This window comes from Fukomys damarensis, unplaced genomic scaffold (assembly GCF_012274545.1).
Source record: "Fukomys damarensis isolate Sample0158 unplaced genomic scaffold, DMR_v1.0_HiC HiC_scaffold_1, whole genome shotgun sequence".
Taxonomy (NCBI): Eukaryota; Metazoa; Chordata; class Mammalia; order Rodentia; family Bathyergidae; genus Fukomys; species Fukomys damarensis.
This window is the reverse complement of record NW_022900913.1, coordinates 48,930,549-48,952,050: the sequence shown is the minus strand read 5'-3', so window position 1 is coordinate 48,952,050 and position 21,502 is coordinate 48,930,549. Positions and strand designations below refer to the sequence as shown.

Sequence of the window (21,502 nt, the reverse complement as noted above, 5' to 3'; positions counted from 1 at the left end):
TGGAAGGGTGCTGGATTTTGTCAAATGTTTTTCTGTATGAACTGAAAAGACATCTTTTCCCCTGCATTTCATTGATAACATACTTTTGCTTCAAAGTTTTGTTAATTTTTTTTTCATTCAGCTCCAAGTGATTTTCTGATTTCCCTGTCTTGACCCAACTGGTTTTTGAAGACTGTATTATTTAATTTCCACATATTTGTGACTATTTCCATCTGTACATGGTCAAAGAAAACATTTTACATAAAATCAATCTTTTAAAAATACATAAATGTCTTTAATTTTTACAAATTTAAGTAAATGTAAATGGGGTTTACATGTTTTATTTTTCCTTATATCTTGAGTGTTATAATACATGCCACTAGATTATATTGATATATTTACATTTCTCCATATGAATTCTAGGTTCATATTAGTCTGTATCTGATTGGCTATAATTAGGTAAGACATAATTCATTTTTATTCTTGCTTCCAGAATATATAGTAAACTTTTGAAGGTCAGTTTTGTATTGCAAAGGTATGCCAAAAGCAATTAAGAAATCATTTATTGAAATTAATTTTGACTGAGTGATTGCTAAGATTTAGAAAACTATTTTTTGTTTATTGGCTTTACTATTTAGATTTAATGTAATCATTTTATACTAAAAGTTGAGTATCTTCTCCTATGCAGCATAATTTAATGTTTTTTCTTGCCTAAGAAATATAATCTTGGGGCTGGGAATTTAGCTCAATGTTTTTACCACCTGCCTCACAAGCTCAAAATTACAAGTTCAATCCCCAGTACCAAAACAAAATAAATAACCCCCCCCAAAAAAAACAAAAAACCCCAAAGACAAAAAAACCAACCCCCCAACAAAACAAAACAAACAAACAAAGAAATATAATTTTTAAGGGGAATGGGCAAAAAACCAGCAGCAAGATATATTATGTATAGGTACAAATTCCCTATTATGAATAGTATCACTATGTATATCTAAATGTACCAGTAAAATAAAAAAGTTAAAAAAAGGAATATAAATTTTAAGCTTTTATTAACACAGAATAAAATACAAAGTAGATATTACATCTGTTATAATTATATACACTGTTGAAAACACTGATAAACTTTCAGTAGTAAAGTTAGAGATTTTTAAGTTTAAATTTAACTTAATTTGTAACACATTACAAAAGCCTTATGCGAAAATACCTAAAAAAAAAACAAAACCTAAATTATTTTGTGAAACAGAGTGTAATGGAATGTTACAATTTTCAGAGAATCTTTGGAATACAATGTCCCCCATTTTACATATTGGAAATCAAGAGAGAAGAGCCTATGCTATGAAATTAGTTGACTTGGGCTGGGGATTTATCTAAGTGGTACTGCTCATGCCTTGCAAGCAGAAGGTCCTAAATTCTATCCCCAGTATGGGGAAAAAGAAAAAGAAAAAATAAATTAGTTGATTTGCCATGGCTCACATATAAATGAGTGCTAAGTCAATTGATAGTACTATAAATTTAAGATATTTCAAAGCTAGACATAGTTCAATTCTCTCAGTATCCTGGCATTTTACATACAAATACTTCAAGAAAATTGCTTTTTGAGATGACAGCTATTTTTAAAAATCACTGTTTATTTCTATAGATTATAAAGATGTGATTAAAATATAGTGAATGCTTAAATAACAATTTGAAAAACATTATTACAATAAAAGAAATATTGTCATCAATTCTCTTGAAATACTCTCCCTTTGAACACATTAATTAAACCATTCTTCCCACTTTCTGAAGCAGTTCTGGAAGTAATCTTGTGAGTGTCCTTTTATGGCTGACTTGATGACTTGAATCAATTCAAACTGTTTATGGAAATTGTTGTCAAATAAAACATAATTGTGTATCCTCAACAATTTGGTCACTGTTTTCTGGTGGTCTCCCAAATCAAAATGACTATGAAAGGTAAATGTTTTGAGTTAACCCAGGACATGGGTGGCAGCCATAACTGCACAACTAAAGATACAAAAGAAGACTCTTAGAACTGCTTCAGAAAAGTGGTAAGAATGATGGAATAAGTGTTTGTACAGTGAGGGAGACTGTTTTGAGGGGGTTAAGACAATGTCTTTTTCCTGTAATAAAATGTTTAAAATTAAATATTCACTATATTTGTTGATTACACTTTGTATAAATACATTTCATTTAAAATCCATTCTTAGACATTAAAAGAAAGTACCACACTAATATTTTTGCCTGTTTGTAACCTCAGTTGTCTTCTGGAGATGATGTGTAGGTTTTTAGAAATATATGGGGACATTTTTGTTTAGTATAATAAATAGGATCGACATCTGGCCAGGCGTGCAAATCTTCAGCAGTGTTGTGTTTGTCTCACAACAGTGTTGGGTAGAAATTGGTCAATAAATAACCTTTGGAGACATTGCAGGGTTTATTTGGTAATCTCTTAAAGACCAAATAAGGATTTAAGAAAATGATTCAAAGGTGATTAAAAATCATAACTAAAGTTTATTATTAGATGACTCTATTTTGCCAGATCATGGCTGAGATAAGGTATCATTTAAAATATATTAATGAAAATTGTTAAATGATTGGGTAAATAATTTATTTTTCTAATTTTTGATTTATATAGATAACATATTTTCAGTTGTTAAACAGTTTGAATATCATCATGATAGGAAATGCTATGCAGGAAAGTTAGACTCCACTAATTTAAAAAAACTGAATTGTTTTTTTAAAATTGAGTTTATTGGTACATTTTAGGTATACAGTACAGTTACATTCATTATTGGGATCTTGTACCTTTACATGACAGGTCTTGGTTCTCATTTTTTCCCCTTGTCCAAAATAATATTTTATCTACTTTAAGGAATATTTTTAAGAGTTTAAAAAAATGCATCATTGCTAAGCCTGGTTAGTGGTCCTAACAAAGTCAGTGCTTACTTCATGGAATTTATATTATCAAAAAATCAGTTTAAAAGCCTCATATATAACTACCAGTGTTTTGTATGTTTTTTAAAAATATGACTTACTAACTTATTTTGATATGTGTAAAATCCTAGGAAATACAACACAAGGAATGTAGAGTAAACTTAAAAGCATAATTCCCATTTCAGAGTGAGCTCAGTTTCAAATAATTTAAATTCTCTTTGAAATGCTTTTTTGGGATATTTTATGAAATTATCCCATTGCCTTATTTTTCTCAGATTAGAAAAAAGAAATAAAAGATAAAGTCGGTCCTATGACATATATTTATGTTTTCTCTCTCTGCTTTTAGGATAAGAAAGATATTTAAATGTAGGCTTGAAGAAAAAATAATGGGACAGTAAATATTTCCAGATTAAAAAATATATAAATTTTATATAACCTTGCATTTAGTGCTGTAAAGTATTTCAGCACATTAGAAATGCAGAAAATATATTTTAAGTGATAAGACAGTGTACTAGCAGCACTACTGTATTTTCAAACTCATGCTTTTTCACAAAAATGTAGTATTATTTCTCAACTGAACCTGGAATTATTATAACTAAGAACATTTCAAACATGTATGTAGAATCTTTTGCTAATAAAAATTATATCACTGCCAGCATAGTTATGAGTTTTCTGCAGCCACCCCCTTATTTTTGAGTGAATAAAGTCCTAAACTGCTGTGTTTAATCACAACACAAGCCTTGATGAAGGCAATAATTACAAATTTTAAACCATTGAGTTGTTTGCAAGTTCAAATACCAAGCTATCTATAAACATTAAAAGGTTTGCAAATTACCATATTAACTTCAATGAGCTACTTATTATAAAATTTATTGAAATGTATGAGTATCTCATTTAGCAATCTTAATTATAATAAATCAGTCCAACTTCACAATATAAAGGTGAAAGATGCAGCTATAGCTGTATTGTGGTAAATCAGCTCTACTGCCTGAGAAAGGTCTGAAAATTTTTAGTTTAGATCATTAACAAATTCATGTATAGAAAGCACTTCTTGTGTAGACAAGGGTCCCCTACCTCTGTGCCACCAGTGGGTACAGGCTCCTGTCATGAAAGAAAAAGAGACACATCAGGAAGTGAGCAGTAGATGAAGGAGTGGAGCTTCATCTGTGTTTAGTCACTTCTCATCACTCACATTGTCTCTTAAGCACTGCCTCTTGTCAAATCAGTGGTGGCATTAGATTCTCATAGAAGTAAGAACCTAACTGTGAAGTCCACCTGGGAAAGATAAAGGTTGCACATCCCTTATAAGCTTCTAGTATCTGATGATCTGAGGTGGAGCTGAGGTGGTGATGTTAGTGCTGGGGGATGGTTGAAAAATTCAGATTAACATTAGCAGAGAGGTTTGAGTGCATAGAGACCATAACAGTTTAGTTGTTTGAGGATTCATATTAAAACCTTATCAGTGATTGGCAAGCAACAAGCTGTATATGATCATAAGCTCTATAGCAGCAAATGAGTTGATGTACCACAATTTTACAGCTGAATCTGCTAGCGAGCTTTAATTTGAATCATAATTACAGTATTTTAGTTTGTACATGACCTATCCATTATTTTAATACCTAATTTTAAATTATGGTGAGTTGTATAATTTTTTTCATTGTATAATACAATGTAATAATATAAATAAATGGGCAATAAATGTAATACACACAAATTATCCTGAGACTGCCATCCCCTAATGGAAAAATTGTCTGTAGCACCAAAAAGGTTGTGGACCACTGATGTAGACCACTATGTCAGAGGTGCTTCCTGGAGTTGGGCAGTGTGATGTCTCAGATTTGAAGGTTTTCATTGGTTTCCTAATTTTGAAAAGAGATATAAATTTGGGTAGGTAATACTCTACTATGAGGTGGGCTAGAAGCCCCTTGGGAGATTTAAGGTACAGCTTAAAAAATATATAGATCCTGGTGTGTAGCTCTCTAGCCAATGAGAAACAAACTGCTGTTCAGTATAGGCAGTCACTAGTATACCACGAAAATGCAAGGTTATGGTAACTTGGCTTGAAGAATGAAGGGCTCCTTGTTTCTACTCTTTCTAAGTTGTATGAAAGCTTATGATTTTATGTTTTTCCTTTTGAATTATCCCTTTAATTACCACAAGTATGTTCCTTTTTATTCCCAGAAATTTTTATTTGCTTAGAGTCTATTTTTATATTAATATAGCCACACCTACTATTTAACATTAACATACCCATTCCCCATACCTACTATCTTTTGGTTAGTGTTTACATGGCACATAATTTTCTGTATTTTTACTCTTAACTTTTCTGTGCCTTTTTATATTTAAATTTTGTCTCATATATAACATTTTAATTGGTTCTTATTTTCTTCCTTTTTTATTAAATTTATTGGTACATTTTAAGTATACAATGCACTTACATTCATCACTGGGATCTTGAACTTTTACATGATGTATCTTGGTTATTTTTTCCCCATTCCCCTGCCCTCTCATCACCCTTCCACGCTTTCCTACTTACAAAGACTGTTTCCATTTTTTCCTTTTCTCATATTTTTCTTTTCTTGTTTTCTTTCTTAATCTTCTTATATAGTGTTTACTCCTTTATTTTTTCTTTACTAATTTCCTATGGAATAATCTACTAGTTTTATTGTTCCACTTTACCATATTAGTTTTGTTTTTCTTATGAGTTTTAAAATTTAGAGTTTTAGATTTAGAAAAAGGTATAATATAGTTTCCTTTATTACTGACATATTAGTATGCCTGTCACAATTAATGAACCAATATTAATAGTGTTTACTCCTTTATTTTTTCTTTACTAATTTCCTATGGAATAATCTACTAGTTTTATTGTTCCACTTTACCATATTAGTTTTGTTTTTCTTATGAGTTTTAAAATTTAGAGTTTTAGATTTAGAAAAAGGTATAATATAGTTTCCTTTATTACTGACATATTAGTATGCCTGTCACAATTAATGAACCAATATTAGTGATTAAAGTCCTTATTCAGATTTCATTAGTTTTTACTTACTGTCCTTTATCTACTTGGGTATCCTAACCAAGATGCTGTGGCAATTTCCCAAACCATCCTTGTTTTCATAATCTTAATAGTTGGAGAAGCACAGACTTCATTCACCATGTGTCCCTTACCATGCTTTCCCTGAGTAGTCTGGAGTTTTGGTTTTTGAGGAGGAAGTCCAAAGAAGGAGAATCTTTACTGGCTTTCTAAATATATATTCCTTCAATTTTCTTTTAGTAGTTACTATAGTGAGGAAATAAATGCAGGTTTGATTTATGATAGTAAATGAAAACTACGAAAAATCAAACTATGAAAAATCTTGTAATGGTTTAACTTCCTTTGCTACTTTTGCTAATTTTGTTGACACTGTGATATATTTTATTTTCTGTTTAAATTCACCAAGTATTATTGATGATTTAAATAGAAAAAATTTACTTATATCTATCAATATAATTATCCTTTCTGGTGCTTTTAGCTAGAATCATTTTCTTTTGCTCTAAATAATTACCTTTAGTTTTTCTTATGTATTTCAATAGGACGCCCAATATGTCTTTACTTCACCTTCTTTTTGAAGGGTAATTTTGCTGGGTAAGTAATTCTAGGGTAGCAGATTTTTTTCTTACAGCATATTGAGGATTTTATTCCACTGTCTTGTCATCTTTTTCTGTTCAGAGGTTAGTCACCCTGGCTTATTTGAAGATAACATGTTTCCCCTGAATGCTTTTTAATCCCTCTTTATCTTTACTTTTCCACAACAAAGATATGATTTTGCTAGATAGCTTTCCCTTAATGGTCTCATTTAAGCCATACTGAAATTAAACAGTAATGCATCTCATCAATTCTGGAGAATTTGTGAAAATAATTTGTATATATTTTTCTGCTTTGTACTCTCTCCTCACCTTCCAGGACTCCAATTATACATATTCACCAAACTGTTTTCCCTAAATTCTGCTGTTAAACCCATTTAATATATTCTAAATTTAGACATCCAAATTGTAATTCAAGAATGTCTATTCTATTATTTATAGCTTCTATTTTCTATAACACTTTTCATGTCTTTTATCTATACTGTCCATTTTTTTTCACTTTCATTGACTTTTTCAGAGAAGTTTAAGATTTGTTGTCTATATTGCTTTGGGAAAGGGGAGCAGCACACTTTTACTCAATTAAGAGAAACTTTTACTTATTAATTACAGCCATTAAGCCATGAATTAATACAGAATGGGCAGGTTAGGCTCCTTTCTTCCAGTTCTCACATAGTATGCTTTGAATGAAAGCAGGCTTCTGCTTCAGTTGAGCCTATGTACATTTGTCTTTGGCTTCCTTCTTTTTCTGATGATTTTCTTATGTTGCAGGAAGGATCTGTTCTTATCATGTAATTTGCTCAGTACATCCTCTTGGCAACAATCTTGCTCTTATTTACAATGCCAGTAGCAATCTGGGTAATACTGAAGACTCTTCAAATTTTGCCATGGTGATGTTTTTGGGGTATTTAGTTTTGAACTATATCCATTTGTTTTTTTATTTCTACAATACCACCTTTCTGGTAAATTCACATGTAAATAAATGTCCAAAGGAACAAGTCTATATTTTCTGAAAGGGCTAGAAAACACACTTAAAGTGCCTCCTATCTTTCACCCTGTGCTCATCATTTTTCCAAGTTACTGAACGACAGCAGTTTCAGATAAAAGAAGGGTTTTTTTTTTCCTAATAGATATTTTAAAGTTCTAGTCTGTTCATTCAAAAATCTACATAACCTAAAGATCTATTTCTATTTTGTGCTTTCTTTCTTGATTATTCACATTTTCCTAAACCTTTGCATGTCTTAATCCTTTATTATATAATGGATCCACCAATACTGAAGTTTATATTATTTCCCCTTAGAGATAGCTGAACCTTTTGTCAGGTAAACAAGGTGAGAGGTTCATCACCCCATTCAATAAGTAGTAAACAGAATTGTATTTGAACTTAGATATAATTTCATTAGTTGTACTCAACCTTTGACTTACAGGCATCACCTATACTATGTTCATGGAAACCTCATTTCTCTAAGGGGACTTTAGCTCCTAAGCATTATAGAACTTTGCAATATAGGACAGCAGGAAATTTCCAGTGTTTTAATTGTTTTATGTGCTGTTTTTCAGGGCTTGACCTCCCATGAGGATGGTCCTCTGAGTTGTCTGTTTAACAATTTAGCAGGTCATAGTGGTCTGTAGCTCCTCTAATATCTAATAAAAGTTCTGCTTTTCAGAGGTGGATATCATTCCATAACTTTATATAAGTTTGAGGTGTGAAGACTGTTTTAAGGAGGATATTTACTATGTATGTTACAAGTGGAACACTATAGTATGATTTAATTCCTAAAGTATGAGACTGGAAGAAATTTTATTTTGTCTTTTTGAGTCAGCTACTTGGCTTCTTGTATACTGCTATAGCTCTCAGCAAATGTGTCCTGGAGAAAACTGTCTTTATGTTTGGATTCCTCTTCCAACCTATTAGTCCATATCGTTATCAAAACCTGATTGTTGTTCCCCCTATAGTCTTTTACCATCAGAAGGATATTTAGATGATTCCTGGCTCATAGTGAAGTAAAGAATACAAAAATTTTAGGTTTTCTAAGTGGTCCTCATATACTGGAATTTTAATTTATGTAATCTTAATTCCATAGATTTGATTATTTATAAATTTTTAGAAATAATTAATAATTTCCCCCAAGATACTGGCATTGGGAGAAATAGCTTACTATTTCCTTCTCAGAAGTAGAAATTCCCACTCCTGTTGCCAGGAGCAGAAAGCTTAACTTATACATTGGTCAGCTTTCCTAATGCTGGCACAAATATCTGCCACCCACAACTTAAAAGAGGAAAACTTTGTTTCATGATTTCAGAGGTTTCAGTCCATGATCAGCTGGCTCCAAGGCAGGGATATCATGACATTAAAATGTGGTGAAGCAAAACTGTCACTTTATGGTGGCAAGTAAGAACAACATGAAAAGATACTGTCCAAAGGTACAAGCCTAGTGCCCCATCTCTTCCAACTCAGCCCTACCTCCTATCAACAATTCAGCCACCCACTGATGTATATATTGTTCCCATGATCCAGTCACCTCTTCAGGAATCCCCCCCACACACTGACCTGGCATTCACTATGTAGCCTAGGCTGGTCTTGAACTCACAGTGATACTCCTGCCTCAGCCTCCTGAGTGCTGGGATTATAGGTGTGCGCCACTGTGCCCAGCAGGAATCGCTTAATTCAGCTAAGGTTGACAATTAAGATTAATGGGTACAGTTCATCTGTTACTGCTATTACTTGGAATTCTATGGTGGTTTCTTACTGTGTTCTTCAGTCCAGTCCCATGCATCTCTCTAGTTTGGCTTCCTCATCTGCCAATTCCACCTCTGTTACTGATGATCAAATAAGATGACTATATTTCAAGTGCTGAAGCAGAAGAGGACAGCCCTGTACCTCTACTTGTCACTATGTCTTTAAAATGTAACAGGTCTTCCTACAGCATAGAAAATACTTGCTATAATACTTCAAAACATAGTCTGATCTTTAAAAGATTGAGATAACAAGCTGGAATAACCTGCAGCCATTACACAGACTCTGCTTCCTCCTTATAGTACTTTTCTATTCTTTGCCTAACTCTGTATCAAGGATGAGTATCCCAGGGTTCTCTACTCATTATGATTGTAGAATAGAATAAAGTGACCATTATTTCACTCAACACATTCCTACTAGCTTGAACCATCAGTGGTACATGCAGGACTGTTCCATGCCACCTGATGGGACAATCCTGCATGTACGACTAGTGGTTCAGAGTTACCTGGCAGTGAGACAGGAATTATCAGCCCATTGTGAATGTGTTACAATCAATCTCCTTTATCTTTCCCAATACTGACCACTATTTCCCAGAATGATTTAAATAAGTACATGTATTACTCATTACTGCAACAAGGCAGTTACACAGTGGTTGCACTTTAGAATACTTGAACACTTCTGCAGTTTTTTAAATTAAATAATACCATTTATTAGATATCAAAAATCCAGTTTGAGTCAGTTTGCTCTGCTCATACTTTTTTCTAGCTTTTCTTCAACGAATGCTAAAAAACCCAGTGCCTATTATTAGTCACCTTATTACACATTTTAACCTAGTATCATCTATTCCATAGGGAAATTAGGGGAAGTGTTCATACTGGGATATTAAAACAGTAAAGACTACCATTTCCCACCAGGAGAACTTACCTTAATAATTATGAAGTGGTGATATTTAAACCAAATGAACAACTTGAATTATTCATTTATACCATGAGCTCAATATAGATAAAAAAGGCATTTTGAGTCCCTGGCCCAAATGAAGTCCAGTAAAATCTTGGATTGAGTAATGTGCTCTGTGAGTGTTCCACAAGACAAGCAAACATTTATGATAAAATTTAACTTGATAAATGAACGATGTCTTGCAATATGAGTAGTATGTGATGCCAAACATCATACCATCACATGATCATAACTGAATCAATGGTTGCTCACTTGCCCCTCCCCCATCTTTCTGTCTCTATCTCTTTTCCACCATCTACGGGACTGTGGGTAATCATCTCCCAATAGCAAGAAGTTATGGAAGAGATCTTGTGTGCAGACGAGGAGGAAAAAAAAAAAAAAAGACAGGAATCCCTCACTTCAAATGAGATTAGGGAGATGTGTAAATTGTGGGAAACAATGAAAAATTTTGTAGAAAAGCATCTAAATAAGGCTGTAGCAATGCAAGTGATGAATCTGTTTAATGACAATTTTTTAATCTGTTTAATGTCACATTTCTGTGAAATCTTCAAAAGGAGGCAAAAGCAATTGTCATTGGATAGGTTCCTTGTTAAAGCTGCATGAAAACAAAATGATTCCACTGAGCCAATAGATACCAATGATTCTGTTAGTGATAGTGAAAATCATTTGATACAAGAACCCTCCTCTCTCTTGTCTCCCTCACACCAGCAACAAAGTTTTCAAAGGTTAAGTGCAGATTTTCTTTATATTTTGAATTTTTAAATTTTGTATTACAGAATTGTAATCATTTTAATATATGTTTAGGTTGTGCAATGAATCATCTGAATTTGCAGTATTTCTTATGGGTAAATTCAATTTGATATACAAGTGCTTTGGATTACAAGCATGTTTCTGGAATGAATTAATCTTGCAAACCAAGGTTTTACTCTTTAGCCTTAGACAAAGACCACAGATTCAGTGTTCTAATACCAGAATTAACACTGGGAAATGTGAAAACAAATGGAAATAATTTAGATAAATGTGAACTTATACTTTATATTTCTTATCAGGTACCCATAGCAATAATGACTCTGTCAGTCATTGTTCTTTCCCTGAAAGTATCTACCATTTCCAGGCATTACAAAAACAGTTTATTTTATGTGTATGGAACCAAGAGAATTTCTATCTGCTTTGCATTTCTGAAACTGGCAACCAGCACAGGATCATGAAGTCCATGAGGAATAACAAAAGGGATACAGATAGTATGTAAAGACTTACAGGGTTTGTTATATGTGTCTTTCTATACTTGAAGAACAGTCATGTGGAGGAAGATTAGACTAAAACAGAATTGAACCAATAAAAGGAAATTGTTTCTAATTGTCCAATAAAGCTGTCAAAACAGACAGGTAACTTTCAAGATGGTGAACTCCCTGTCATTACATGTGATGAGCAGAATTTAGAAGACTTCTGAGTGTGACTGTTGTTACAAGTTTGGCTTCTAAAATAACATTCAAACTTATAAGTAAATCTTACAGCAAAAGCAGAAACCTATTCTGTCAAAAGAAAAAGACACATCAGAACTCCTAGGCCCTTTCAAAAAACATCTTGTGACCAAAATTGTTGCAATTTCAGCAAAACGCTAAAGGCTAATTTATGTTCTGCTAAAAGGCAGCACTGAGTCTATAGCACTTTTAAAAATTCCTTGGACTTATTTCCAACATTCTGAAGGTACATTTCTGGGCTACATTCAAACTCCTGCCATTTGACTGTATACTATTTTGTTTCCTCATAGAGACAAGTGTTTGTTTCAATGTGGATACTCTGTTATTTCTATTGAACATGTTTAAACTTGTAGAATCAATCTAACATGTTCAGAAAAAATTAATGAACAAAAAAAACAATATCTCAGGCTTTCTTGAGCAATGGATGGATCTGTTGTTTGTATATATATCTATATATCTCTCAGGCATCTGAATTTCAGCTGCATGTTTTTGTTATAGCCAGCAAAATTAGGACATGAAATTTTAAATCCTTTCTTTTTTCACTTCTTTCATGAGTATATTTAGAAAAAAATCAACAACATAAACTGGCAATTTTATTTTTTTTAGCAAGATTTAAAAATATTTTTATTGGTACATTTTAGGTATACAATGTAATGACATTAATCATTGGAGATTTGTAATTTACATAATATATCTTGATTTTTTTCCCCATTCTCCTACCCTCTCTTCAAACCCTTCACCCCTATTTACAAAACCTTTGTTTTCATTTCTCATGTTAATTCCATTCCCTTCTTTCCTTTCACATACACCTTCCACTTCCCCCTCCCCTTAGCATCTTTTCTTCCTATTTCACATTATGTATTATAATTTTGATCCTTATTTACATTTTCAGTTTCTCATACCATGTGTATCCTACATGTGTGTCCTATTTATTTAATTTAAGAGTATCACCTCAGTATGCACCCATTTAGCTATAAATGTCTCTAGTTTCTCATTCTTTATGGCTGAGTAGTACTCCATTATCCTTTTAAAAAATCCCCCATTTTCTTTATCTTCTCCAGTTGATGGACAACTGGGCTGTTTCCATGATTGAGCTGTGCCATTATGAACATGGTGCACATATATCACTGTTGTATGATTCTTTTAGGAAGATACCCAGAAGGGGAACAGGTGAGTCAGATGGGACCTCTAATCCTAGTTCTGTGAGGTATCTCCATACTGATTTCCACAGTGATTGCACCAGTCTACAGTCTCACCAACAGTGGAGAAGGGTTCCTTTTTCCCGACATCCCCTCCAGCATTTGTTATTGGTTGATTTCATGATAGCAGCCATTCTTTCTGGGGTGAGGTGGAATCTCAGTATAGCATCTCTCCAATGACCAGTGATGTTGAACATATTTCATATGTTTATTTTTTATTTCTACTTCTTTGTCTAAGAAGTGTCCATTTCAGGTGCCCATTTTTGAATTGGATTTTTAAATTTTGGAGGTCTGATTTTTTTTAAGTTCTTTATTCTAGATAGTAGACCTTTCTCTGAGGAATAGTTGGTAAAAGTGTTTTTGCACATTGTGGATTCTCTTCATGCTGTTGATCGTCTCTCTTTCTGTACAGAAGCTTTTTACAAAGAAGATATCCAGCTTACTGATTCTTTGTGCTAGTTCACATGCAACTGATGTTTTGTTCATGAAATCTTTTCCTATGCCAGTCTTCAAGAGTTCTATCTGACCTCTCTTCCAGCTGGCTTAGTGTTTTTGTTTTAATATTTATTTTATTTTATTTTTGATTTTTTGAGACAGGGTCAGTCTCACTATGTAGTTGAGACTGACCTGGAACTCACTATGTAGCCCAGGCTGGTCTTGAACTCACAGTGATCCTCCTGCCTCAGCCTCCCAAGTGCTGGGATTACAGGCATGTGCCACCATGCCCAGCATTGTTTTAATATTTAGATCTTAATCCATTTCTATTTTAGTTTAGAGCATGGTGAGAGATATAGGTGTAGTTTTAATGTTTCACAAATTGATACCAAATTTTTGCAGCACCATTTAGTCAAGTGGTTATCTTTCCTCCAGTGAGGGTTTTTGGCTCCTTTGTCAAAGATGAAGTAGCTGAGTGATTCAGGAGTTGTTTCTGCCTCTTCCAATTTGTTCCACTGGTTTTTGGGTGTGTTTATTTGCCAGCACCATGCTGTTTTGTTTTTTTGGTTTTTTTTTTAACAAAGTTGCTTTGTTGGATAGTTTGAAGTTGGGGATTGTGATATCCTCTACCTTGTCTTTGTTGCATGGAATTCCTTTTGCTATTTTAGGTCTCTTCTTATTCCAAGTTAATTATTGAATTGTTTTCTCAAGGTCTGTGAGGTATGCTGTTGGAATTTCATTTAGGACTGCACTGAATCTATATAGAAGTTTTGGAAGTATGACCATTTTCACTATATTGGTTCTTCTTACCCAGGAGCAAGGGATGTCTTTCCATTTTCTGATATCTTCAATCACTTTTTTCAGGGTGTTATAATTTTCAGAGTGGAGGACTTTGTTTTCTTTCATTAAGTTGCTTCCTAAATATTTCATTTTTGGGGGATGCTGTTGTGAAGGAAGTTGTTTCTCCAGTTCCTTTTTCAGTGAGTCTATTGTTTGTATATGGGAAAGCTATTGATTTTTGTGTGTTGATCTTGTATTCAGCTACTGAATTTGGTTATTAAGTCAACAAGGTATTTGGTTGAATTCTTGGGGTTTTCTATATAGAGTATCATGTCATCTGAAAATAATGACAATTTGACTTCTTCATTTTCTATCTTTATTCCTTTTGTTTCTTTCTCTTGTCTAATTGCTGTGGCTAATGTTTCCAAAACTATATTGAAGAGGAGTGATGATAGTGGACATTTTTGTTCTGTTCCTGACTTTAGTGTGAAGGATTTCTGTTTTTGACCATTTAGTATGATATTGGTGATGGATTTTTTCTTAGGTGGCTTTTATTAGGTTGAGTTAGAGACCATATATTCCAATTTTTTGTAGGGTTTTTATAATGAATGCATGTTGTATCTTGTCAAGCACTTTTTTGCATTTATTAAGATGATCACATGGTTTTCTCAAAGAAATTGGATGCAACAAAGTAAACACCCCATAAAATAAATATAATCAATTTCAAAGACCTTTTCCACTATTTGGAAAATTCATTGGAAAATATCTGCGACCCTAGGAATAGAGAAGAATTTCTTAAATAAGACAATATCTTCCAGAAAAATAATGAAAATGAAAGAAATGAAAACCTACAATTCATCAAGAGTTGTCATAAAGTCACAAATTACTTCAGTGCGATCTTAGAATACAGAAGGAAGTATGGGGTTATTATAAAGAAAAGGTGCTTGATCTTTTAAAATATTTGGATGTAGAGCGAAAGGTAGGAGACAAGATAACCTTTTACAGGACATAAGCAATTACTAATTACAAATTTTCATCTTTTTGTTATGAAATTATTTAAGGTGATTTTATTATATATTTGGTTAAATGTGATATATTTTAAACCTATCTATACCAAATAGCCAGATAAGAAACATTTAGTTTATTATAAAGAAGCATGTTCATAAAATGTCCTTAAACTACTTCCTTCAAGCTTAAGACATTTTATATGTCAATTCCCTTTTTCTTCAGTTACACAGGTTCTGCTCCTGTCTGCTTTTGTTTTTGACCCTACTGTATCAATCTTGTTGGTTTCCTTATGTAGATGTTACTCCTATTCTCCAAAGATCATGGCTCCCATAACTTCACTTTTCCTATCAGAATCCACTACATTAGTGGCACATACTAAAACAGCACAGTAGTTCACAGTCTACCATCATTTTATTAGTAAAAAATTATATTTTATATTCATATTATTTCATCATACAGTAACACTCAGATGAAAAAGATATTAGAGACTGTCTTGCCCTTATTTTGATAATCCTTTATACTCATAGAGTTCAATTAGTTATAATTTATAATGTGCTTCCACATTAGTTTATTTGATCTTTAGGGGTAGACAGAAGTATTGTCATTTTATGGATCTAAAATAAGCCAATAAAGAGGCTTTTACGACATCACTGAAGTCATAACCATGTGGACTTGAACCCAGAAATTGGAGTTCACTGGATATCTATGTGATACCTGCTCCAGCAAGCTCTGTAATATTCATGTGATACTCTGGGAATGTATTTTTATTATCTATATATTAAACATTGGTGGCAAGGCAAAGTCTATTTTCATTATTAAATTTATTTTTAACAAACACATAAAAATATAAAAATTATAAATACTACACAGGTATCATATTAATGGCTCTATACATGTGTATATGTTTTCCCATCCCCACCACTCCAATACTCTCCCCAGGCAAAGTCAATTAACTTCAAATTTGCTTTTAATGTATAGTTTTCATTTTCTTTATATGTATCCTTATATCTTTCAGCAAGTAATTAACAAAATCTTTACTTAAAATTGATCAACACTAATATACTTCCACCAATATTCCTAAGAGAAGAAAATTTAGCTACAAGAGCAGACTTGGACAAAAGTTACCAGACTTTTTCTTTCTCTATTAGTTTCCTTACCTCCAAAAAGATGGAAGGCTTTTCTGCAGCTTGGTAGGGGCCATTTTGCAGAGCTGGATTTCTGAAAGCTTTGCTTTATTTTCAAATATTCTTTAGTAAAGAATGTCTTTGTGGCATTGTTCAGTTCTAGAGTAAAGCAAAAGAAAAGTTTCTAACTATGTAGGATTCAATTCATTTCTCTCTCTCTCTCTCTCTTTAGTTTTTTGAGACAGGGTCTTACTATATAGTTGAGACTGACCTGGAATTGACTGTGTAGCCCAGGCTGGTCTCAAACGCACAGTGATCCTCCTGCCTCAGCCTCCCAAGTGCTGGGATTACAGGCATGTGCCACCATGCCCAGCTATTTTTTTTTTCTCTTAGTAAAGTTTGCAGTACAAGAAGTTTACATTCATGTTAGAGAGTAGGTGCATATATATAACACTACTTGATTATTTTTAATTCCCTTCCTCTCCCTACCTACCACCATCTATCTCTAAATCCCATTCCCCACATTCATTCATTCTTTTTAGTTAATGTTTATGACATATAATGTTTACATTCACTGTAAATATTTGGTACATGTGCATTTTACATCTTAAATCTTTTTACTTCCCTTTCCCTCTCTTTTCCTCACACTTGAGTCTTCTGGACCCCTTCTCATTTGCAAAAGATCTATCACCCTGTTTCTTTTTATTCATCCTTTATTTTGCTCTTTATTTGTACTTTGTCTTACTCAATTGAGTAATAACATATGGGATTTAAGCTTGTGTATCTGATTTGTTACACTTAAAATTTTTCAGGTGTAGCCATTTTCCTACAAATGTCTTAAATTCATCTAACTTTATATCTGAGTACGATTATGTATAGATACCACATTTTCTTTATCCATTTGTCTGTTGATGGGCATATAGGCTGCTTTAAAGACTTATGTATTATGAATTGTGTTGCTATAAACATTAGCATATAAGTATTACAGAAATATGGTATCTTTAGCTCCGTTGGGAAGATATTTAAAGGTGTATAAGTAGGTCAAATGGAATTTCTAATTTTAGTTCTTTGAGAAATCTCCATACTGATGTCCATAATCATTGTACTAGTTTACATTTCCACAAAAAATGTAGCATGTTTATTTCACTGTAGCCATACCAGCAAATTAAACATGTCATATCTTGATGATTACCATAGTTTTTGGCTTAAAATGAAATCTCAGTGTTATTTTAATTTGCATTTCTCTAATGGACACAGATGTTGTATATTTTTCACGTTTGTTGCCTATTTGTACTTCTGAGAAGTGTCTATTCATTTTACTTGCCCATGAGCTTTCCCTCTAAAATCAAGAATAAGACAAGCATGCCTACTGTCACCACTTATTTTCAACACAGTAATTAAAACATTAGCCAGAGCAATCAGGAAAGAGAAAGAAATAAAAGTTTTATATATAGGAAAAGAACAAGTCAAATTATCATTATATGCAGATGACATGCTAATAAACATGACCCAAACAATTCCAACAAAAAAATCTGAGAATAAATTTCATAAATGTAGCAGGATATTAACACAGAAAACTCAATAGCATTCATGTATACTAATAATGAATTAAATGAGAAAAAATTAAAATAATACCATTCACAATAGCATGAAGAAAGTATCTAGGAAGTAATGTAACCAAGGAAGTGAAAGACCTCAACAAGGAAAATTATAGTGCTCTGAAAAAGGAGATTGAAGAAGACATCAGAAAATGGAAAGATGTCTCCTACTCCTGGATATGCAGAAGCAATACTCTTAAAATGGCCATATCCCTAAAACTGATATACAGATTCACTGCAGTCCCAGTCAAAATAGTAACAGCATTCCTTACAGAATAGAGAAGACAATCTCAAAATTCAAATGGAACCAGAATACCAGGAGGCATCACAACATCTGACTTAAAATATAGTTTTAGCTTTTGAGAAAACTGAAAACTAAGATATGGAAATATGCAAACTACAGAGGAATGATAATAAAAGCAGCATGCTATTGGCACAAAAACAGACACTTAGATTGCTGGAACAAAATAGAAAATACAGAAACATCCCAAGACACATTCAGCTATCTTCCACAAAGGGACAAAACATGCACATGGGATAGATAGCTCATTCAACAAATGGTGCTGGGAGAACGGGATAACCATGTGCAGAAGACTGATTCTAGGCCTATACGTCTTACCATGTACTAAATTAAAATAAAAATGGATCAAAGATGTAAATGTGAATATAGAGAGCTGAACTGCAGCTGGTGGCCTTGCCACCCATCCTCAGCAGCTGAACAGTAAGAGGTGGAACTACCAAGAGCTGGCCTGCAGCTCATATGCCAGCTGCCTGACCTAGGAATCAGATCAGTAAGAGGCAGAACTGCCTGGAGCTGGCCTGCAGCTCATGCCCCAGCTGCCCCATCTGACAGCAGACTGGTAAGAGGTAGAGCAGGAGACCAGTAAGAGGTGGAACTTCCTGGAGCTGGCCTGCAGCTCATGTCCCAGCTGCCCCATCTGACAGCAGACTGGTAAGAGGTAAAGCCATGTTGGTTCCAGCAGGTCCTCCACAGCTACCACCCCCACACACATCTGGCCTCCTGGCTGTGCTGGTGCCTGGATACACACCACAGAAGTACAGGAGGGTCATAAGGGCCATTGTCTTGAGCTCTAAACTCCATTTTGATTTACTTAACACAGTTAAAGGTGATAGATTAATAACTACAATAAATTGTCATTTTCTAAGCTGTGCTTGAGGCTTTTCTGTTGCTGATTGTATCACTTGGGCAAAGATGCTGTGATTGATCTAATCAGTTGTCCTTCCTAGTATAATGAAAAACAGATTGCCTGAGAGTCACTAGAGACTCAAAACCTAAAGATAAGCTATAACGGGAAGATCAAAATACTAACCCAGATATCAAATGAAGGGCAGCACCAACAGTAAAAATAGAAATGGAAAGACATTCAAACAAGGCTCAAGAACAAACACAGACTTCTAGCTAACCAAAGGCAAATTCTGGGGGAAATGAGGTGGAAAAGTCTGATGCTCAACCACCGGGGACACCCTGAATTTATAGCACAGGAAGTAACAAAACAGATAAATGAGGCTCTATAAAAATTCAAAACAGAAATGATTTCGCAGATAACTACAGAGATAGTGAGGAGAATGAATGACATGATGAGAGACTCTAGAACAGAAAGAGATAAAAAAATACATGAGCTCAGGACCATGATAGAAGCCATGAATTCCAAGCATAGGAAAGAAATCAAAACCACAACTGCCCAAAACAGGAAAGAAATGGACTCTATGAAACAGAATCAAAGAGATATCCAGATTAAAAACAACCACTTAAAATATTCACAGCAGAATGAGCCAATGTGAAGGCATAATATCACATATAGAAGATAGGATTGCAATTAGTGACCATGAATAGAGAGATTTCTTAAAAATAGTGAGGGACCATAAGAAATCCATCCAGCAGATGCTAGATGATGCAAAGAAGAATAACAAGACTGATAGGAGTCCAAGAAAATGTACAAATGACATAAACTATTCACAGAAGTAATGACAGAAAACTTTCCAAGCTGAGGAAAAGAACTGACATAAAGATCAGCATATAGGGCTCCAACTAGCCATGATAAAAAAAAAATCTACACCTAGATATATAATAGTAAAGATCCCAGAAACCCAACAGAAGAATAAAATTCTACAAGTGATTAGAGAAAAGAAACAAATCACATACAAAGGAAAGACCATCAGAATCACAGCAGACTTTTCAACACAAACCCTCAAATCAAGGAGAACATGGAGTGAGGTATTTCAAGTTCTAAGAGAAAACAACGTCCAACATAGATTGATGTATTTTGCAAAACTATCTTTCAAAACTGATGGGGAAATAAGATACTTACATGACAAAGAACACCTGAGAAACTTCATGAATACCAAACTAGCATTCCAAACAATTCTAAAAAATATCCTAGAAAAAGACAATGAGGGTCACAACTCTGTGAGGCCCAACAGAGCAAAGCAATAAGGCAAGATAAGAAATTAAAGGCAAATGGGGGAAAATAAAAAAAAAATAAAGATCCAACAACAGGAAAATATCATGACAAGGATAAGTCAATACATATCAATAATAATCATCAATGTTAATGACCTCAATCACCAATCAAAATATTTAGACTGGCAGAATGGATTAAGAAACAAAATCTAACAATATGCTATATTCAAAAAACAATTCAAAAATAAATTCATAGACTGAAAGTAAAAGGATGGAAAACAATTCTCCATGAGATAAGAACCTGTAAAAAAAAAGCAAGGTAGCTATCTTATTTGCAGACAAAGTAGATTTCAAACCAAAACTAATTAAGAGAGACAAAGAAAGTCACTACATCCTTGTCAATGTAACAATTCAAGAGGAAGAGATGACAATCATAAATATACATGAAGCAGGGGCCAGGAATTTATTTCAGTGGTGCCTTCGCCTGCCTCACAAGGGCAAGGACCTGAGTTCAATGTCAGCACCCCCTCCAAAAAAGATAAATATATATGCACCAAGTACTAGTGCATCACACTATATATAACAAATATTAATGGACATGAAAAACCAAATAAGCACTAATATAATTGTAAATACCTACTGTCACATATAGGTTATCTAGACAAAAAAAAATCAACAATGAAATACTAGAACTGAACCACTTTTGAACTAATGGACTTAGTAGATGTCTACAGAGTATTCACTCCACAAAATCAAAATACACATTCTTTTCAGCTTCACACAGGTCATTCTCTAAAATAGACGACATGCTAGTTCATAGAACATGTTTAAGTAAATGCAATGGAATTGAAATCATATCCTTTATATTATCAGACCACATTGCAATTAAATTGGATATCAATAGCATTAAGAAACCACAAGAACTTCACAAACACATGGAAATTGAATAACACTCTCTTAAACAACCAATGGATCACACAGGAAATTAAAGAAGAAACTAGACAGTTTTTATAATTAAGTGATAATGCCAATACTCCATACAAGAGTCTATGGGACACAAAGAGAACAGTTCTATGAGGGAAATTCATAGCAGTGAATGCCCATACTAGGAAAACTGAGTGAGCTCAAATAAACAACCTAATGCTGAACCTCAAGCTAACTGAAAAAGAAGAGCAAGAAAATCCCAAAGCTCATACCAGGAAGGAAATTATGAAGATTAGAGGAGAAATCAGT

The 21,502-nt window shown here is 33.5% G+C and overlaps 1 protein-coding gene and 1 long non-coding RNA gene across 4 annotated transcripts in view; one reads left to right on the top strand and one right to left on the bottom strand.

Moving 5' to 3' along the window:
- The window catches only part of Rnf180 (ring finger protein 180), a 167,637-nt gene that overhangs the window by 21,408 nt on the left and 124,727 nt on the right, over nucleotides 1-21,502 (bottom strand). For all 3 annotated transcript variants that reach the window (XM_010637229.3, XM_010637230.3, XM_019209463.2), the window contains one exon: nucleotides 16,283-16,408. In XM_010637229.3, coding sequence (XP_010635531.1) covers nucleotides 16,283-16,408 — 126 coding nt within the window. The remainder of the gene's footprint in view (nucleotides 1-16,282; nucleotides 16,409-21,502) is intronic.
- Nucleotides 1-21,502, top strand: part of LOC104871366 — a 64,104-nt gene that overhangs the window by 6,138 nt on the left and 36,464 nt on the right. The window lies entirely within an intron of this gene.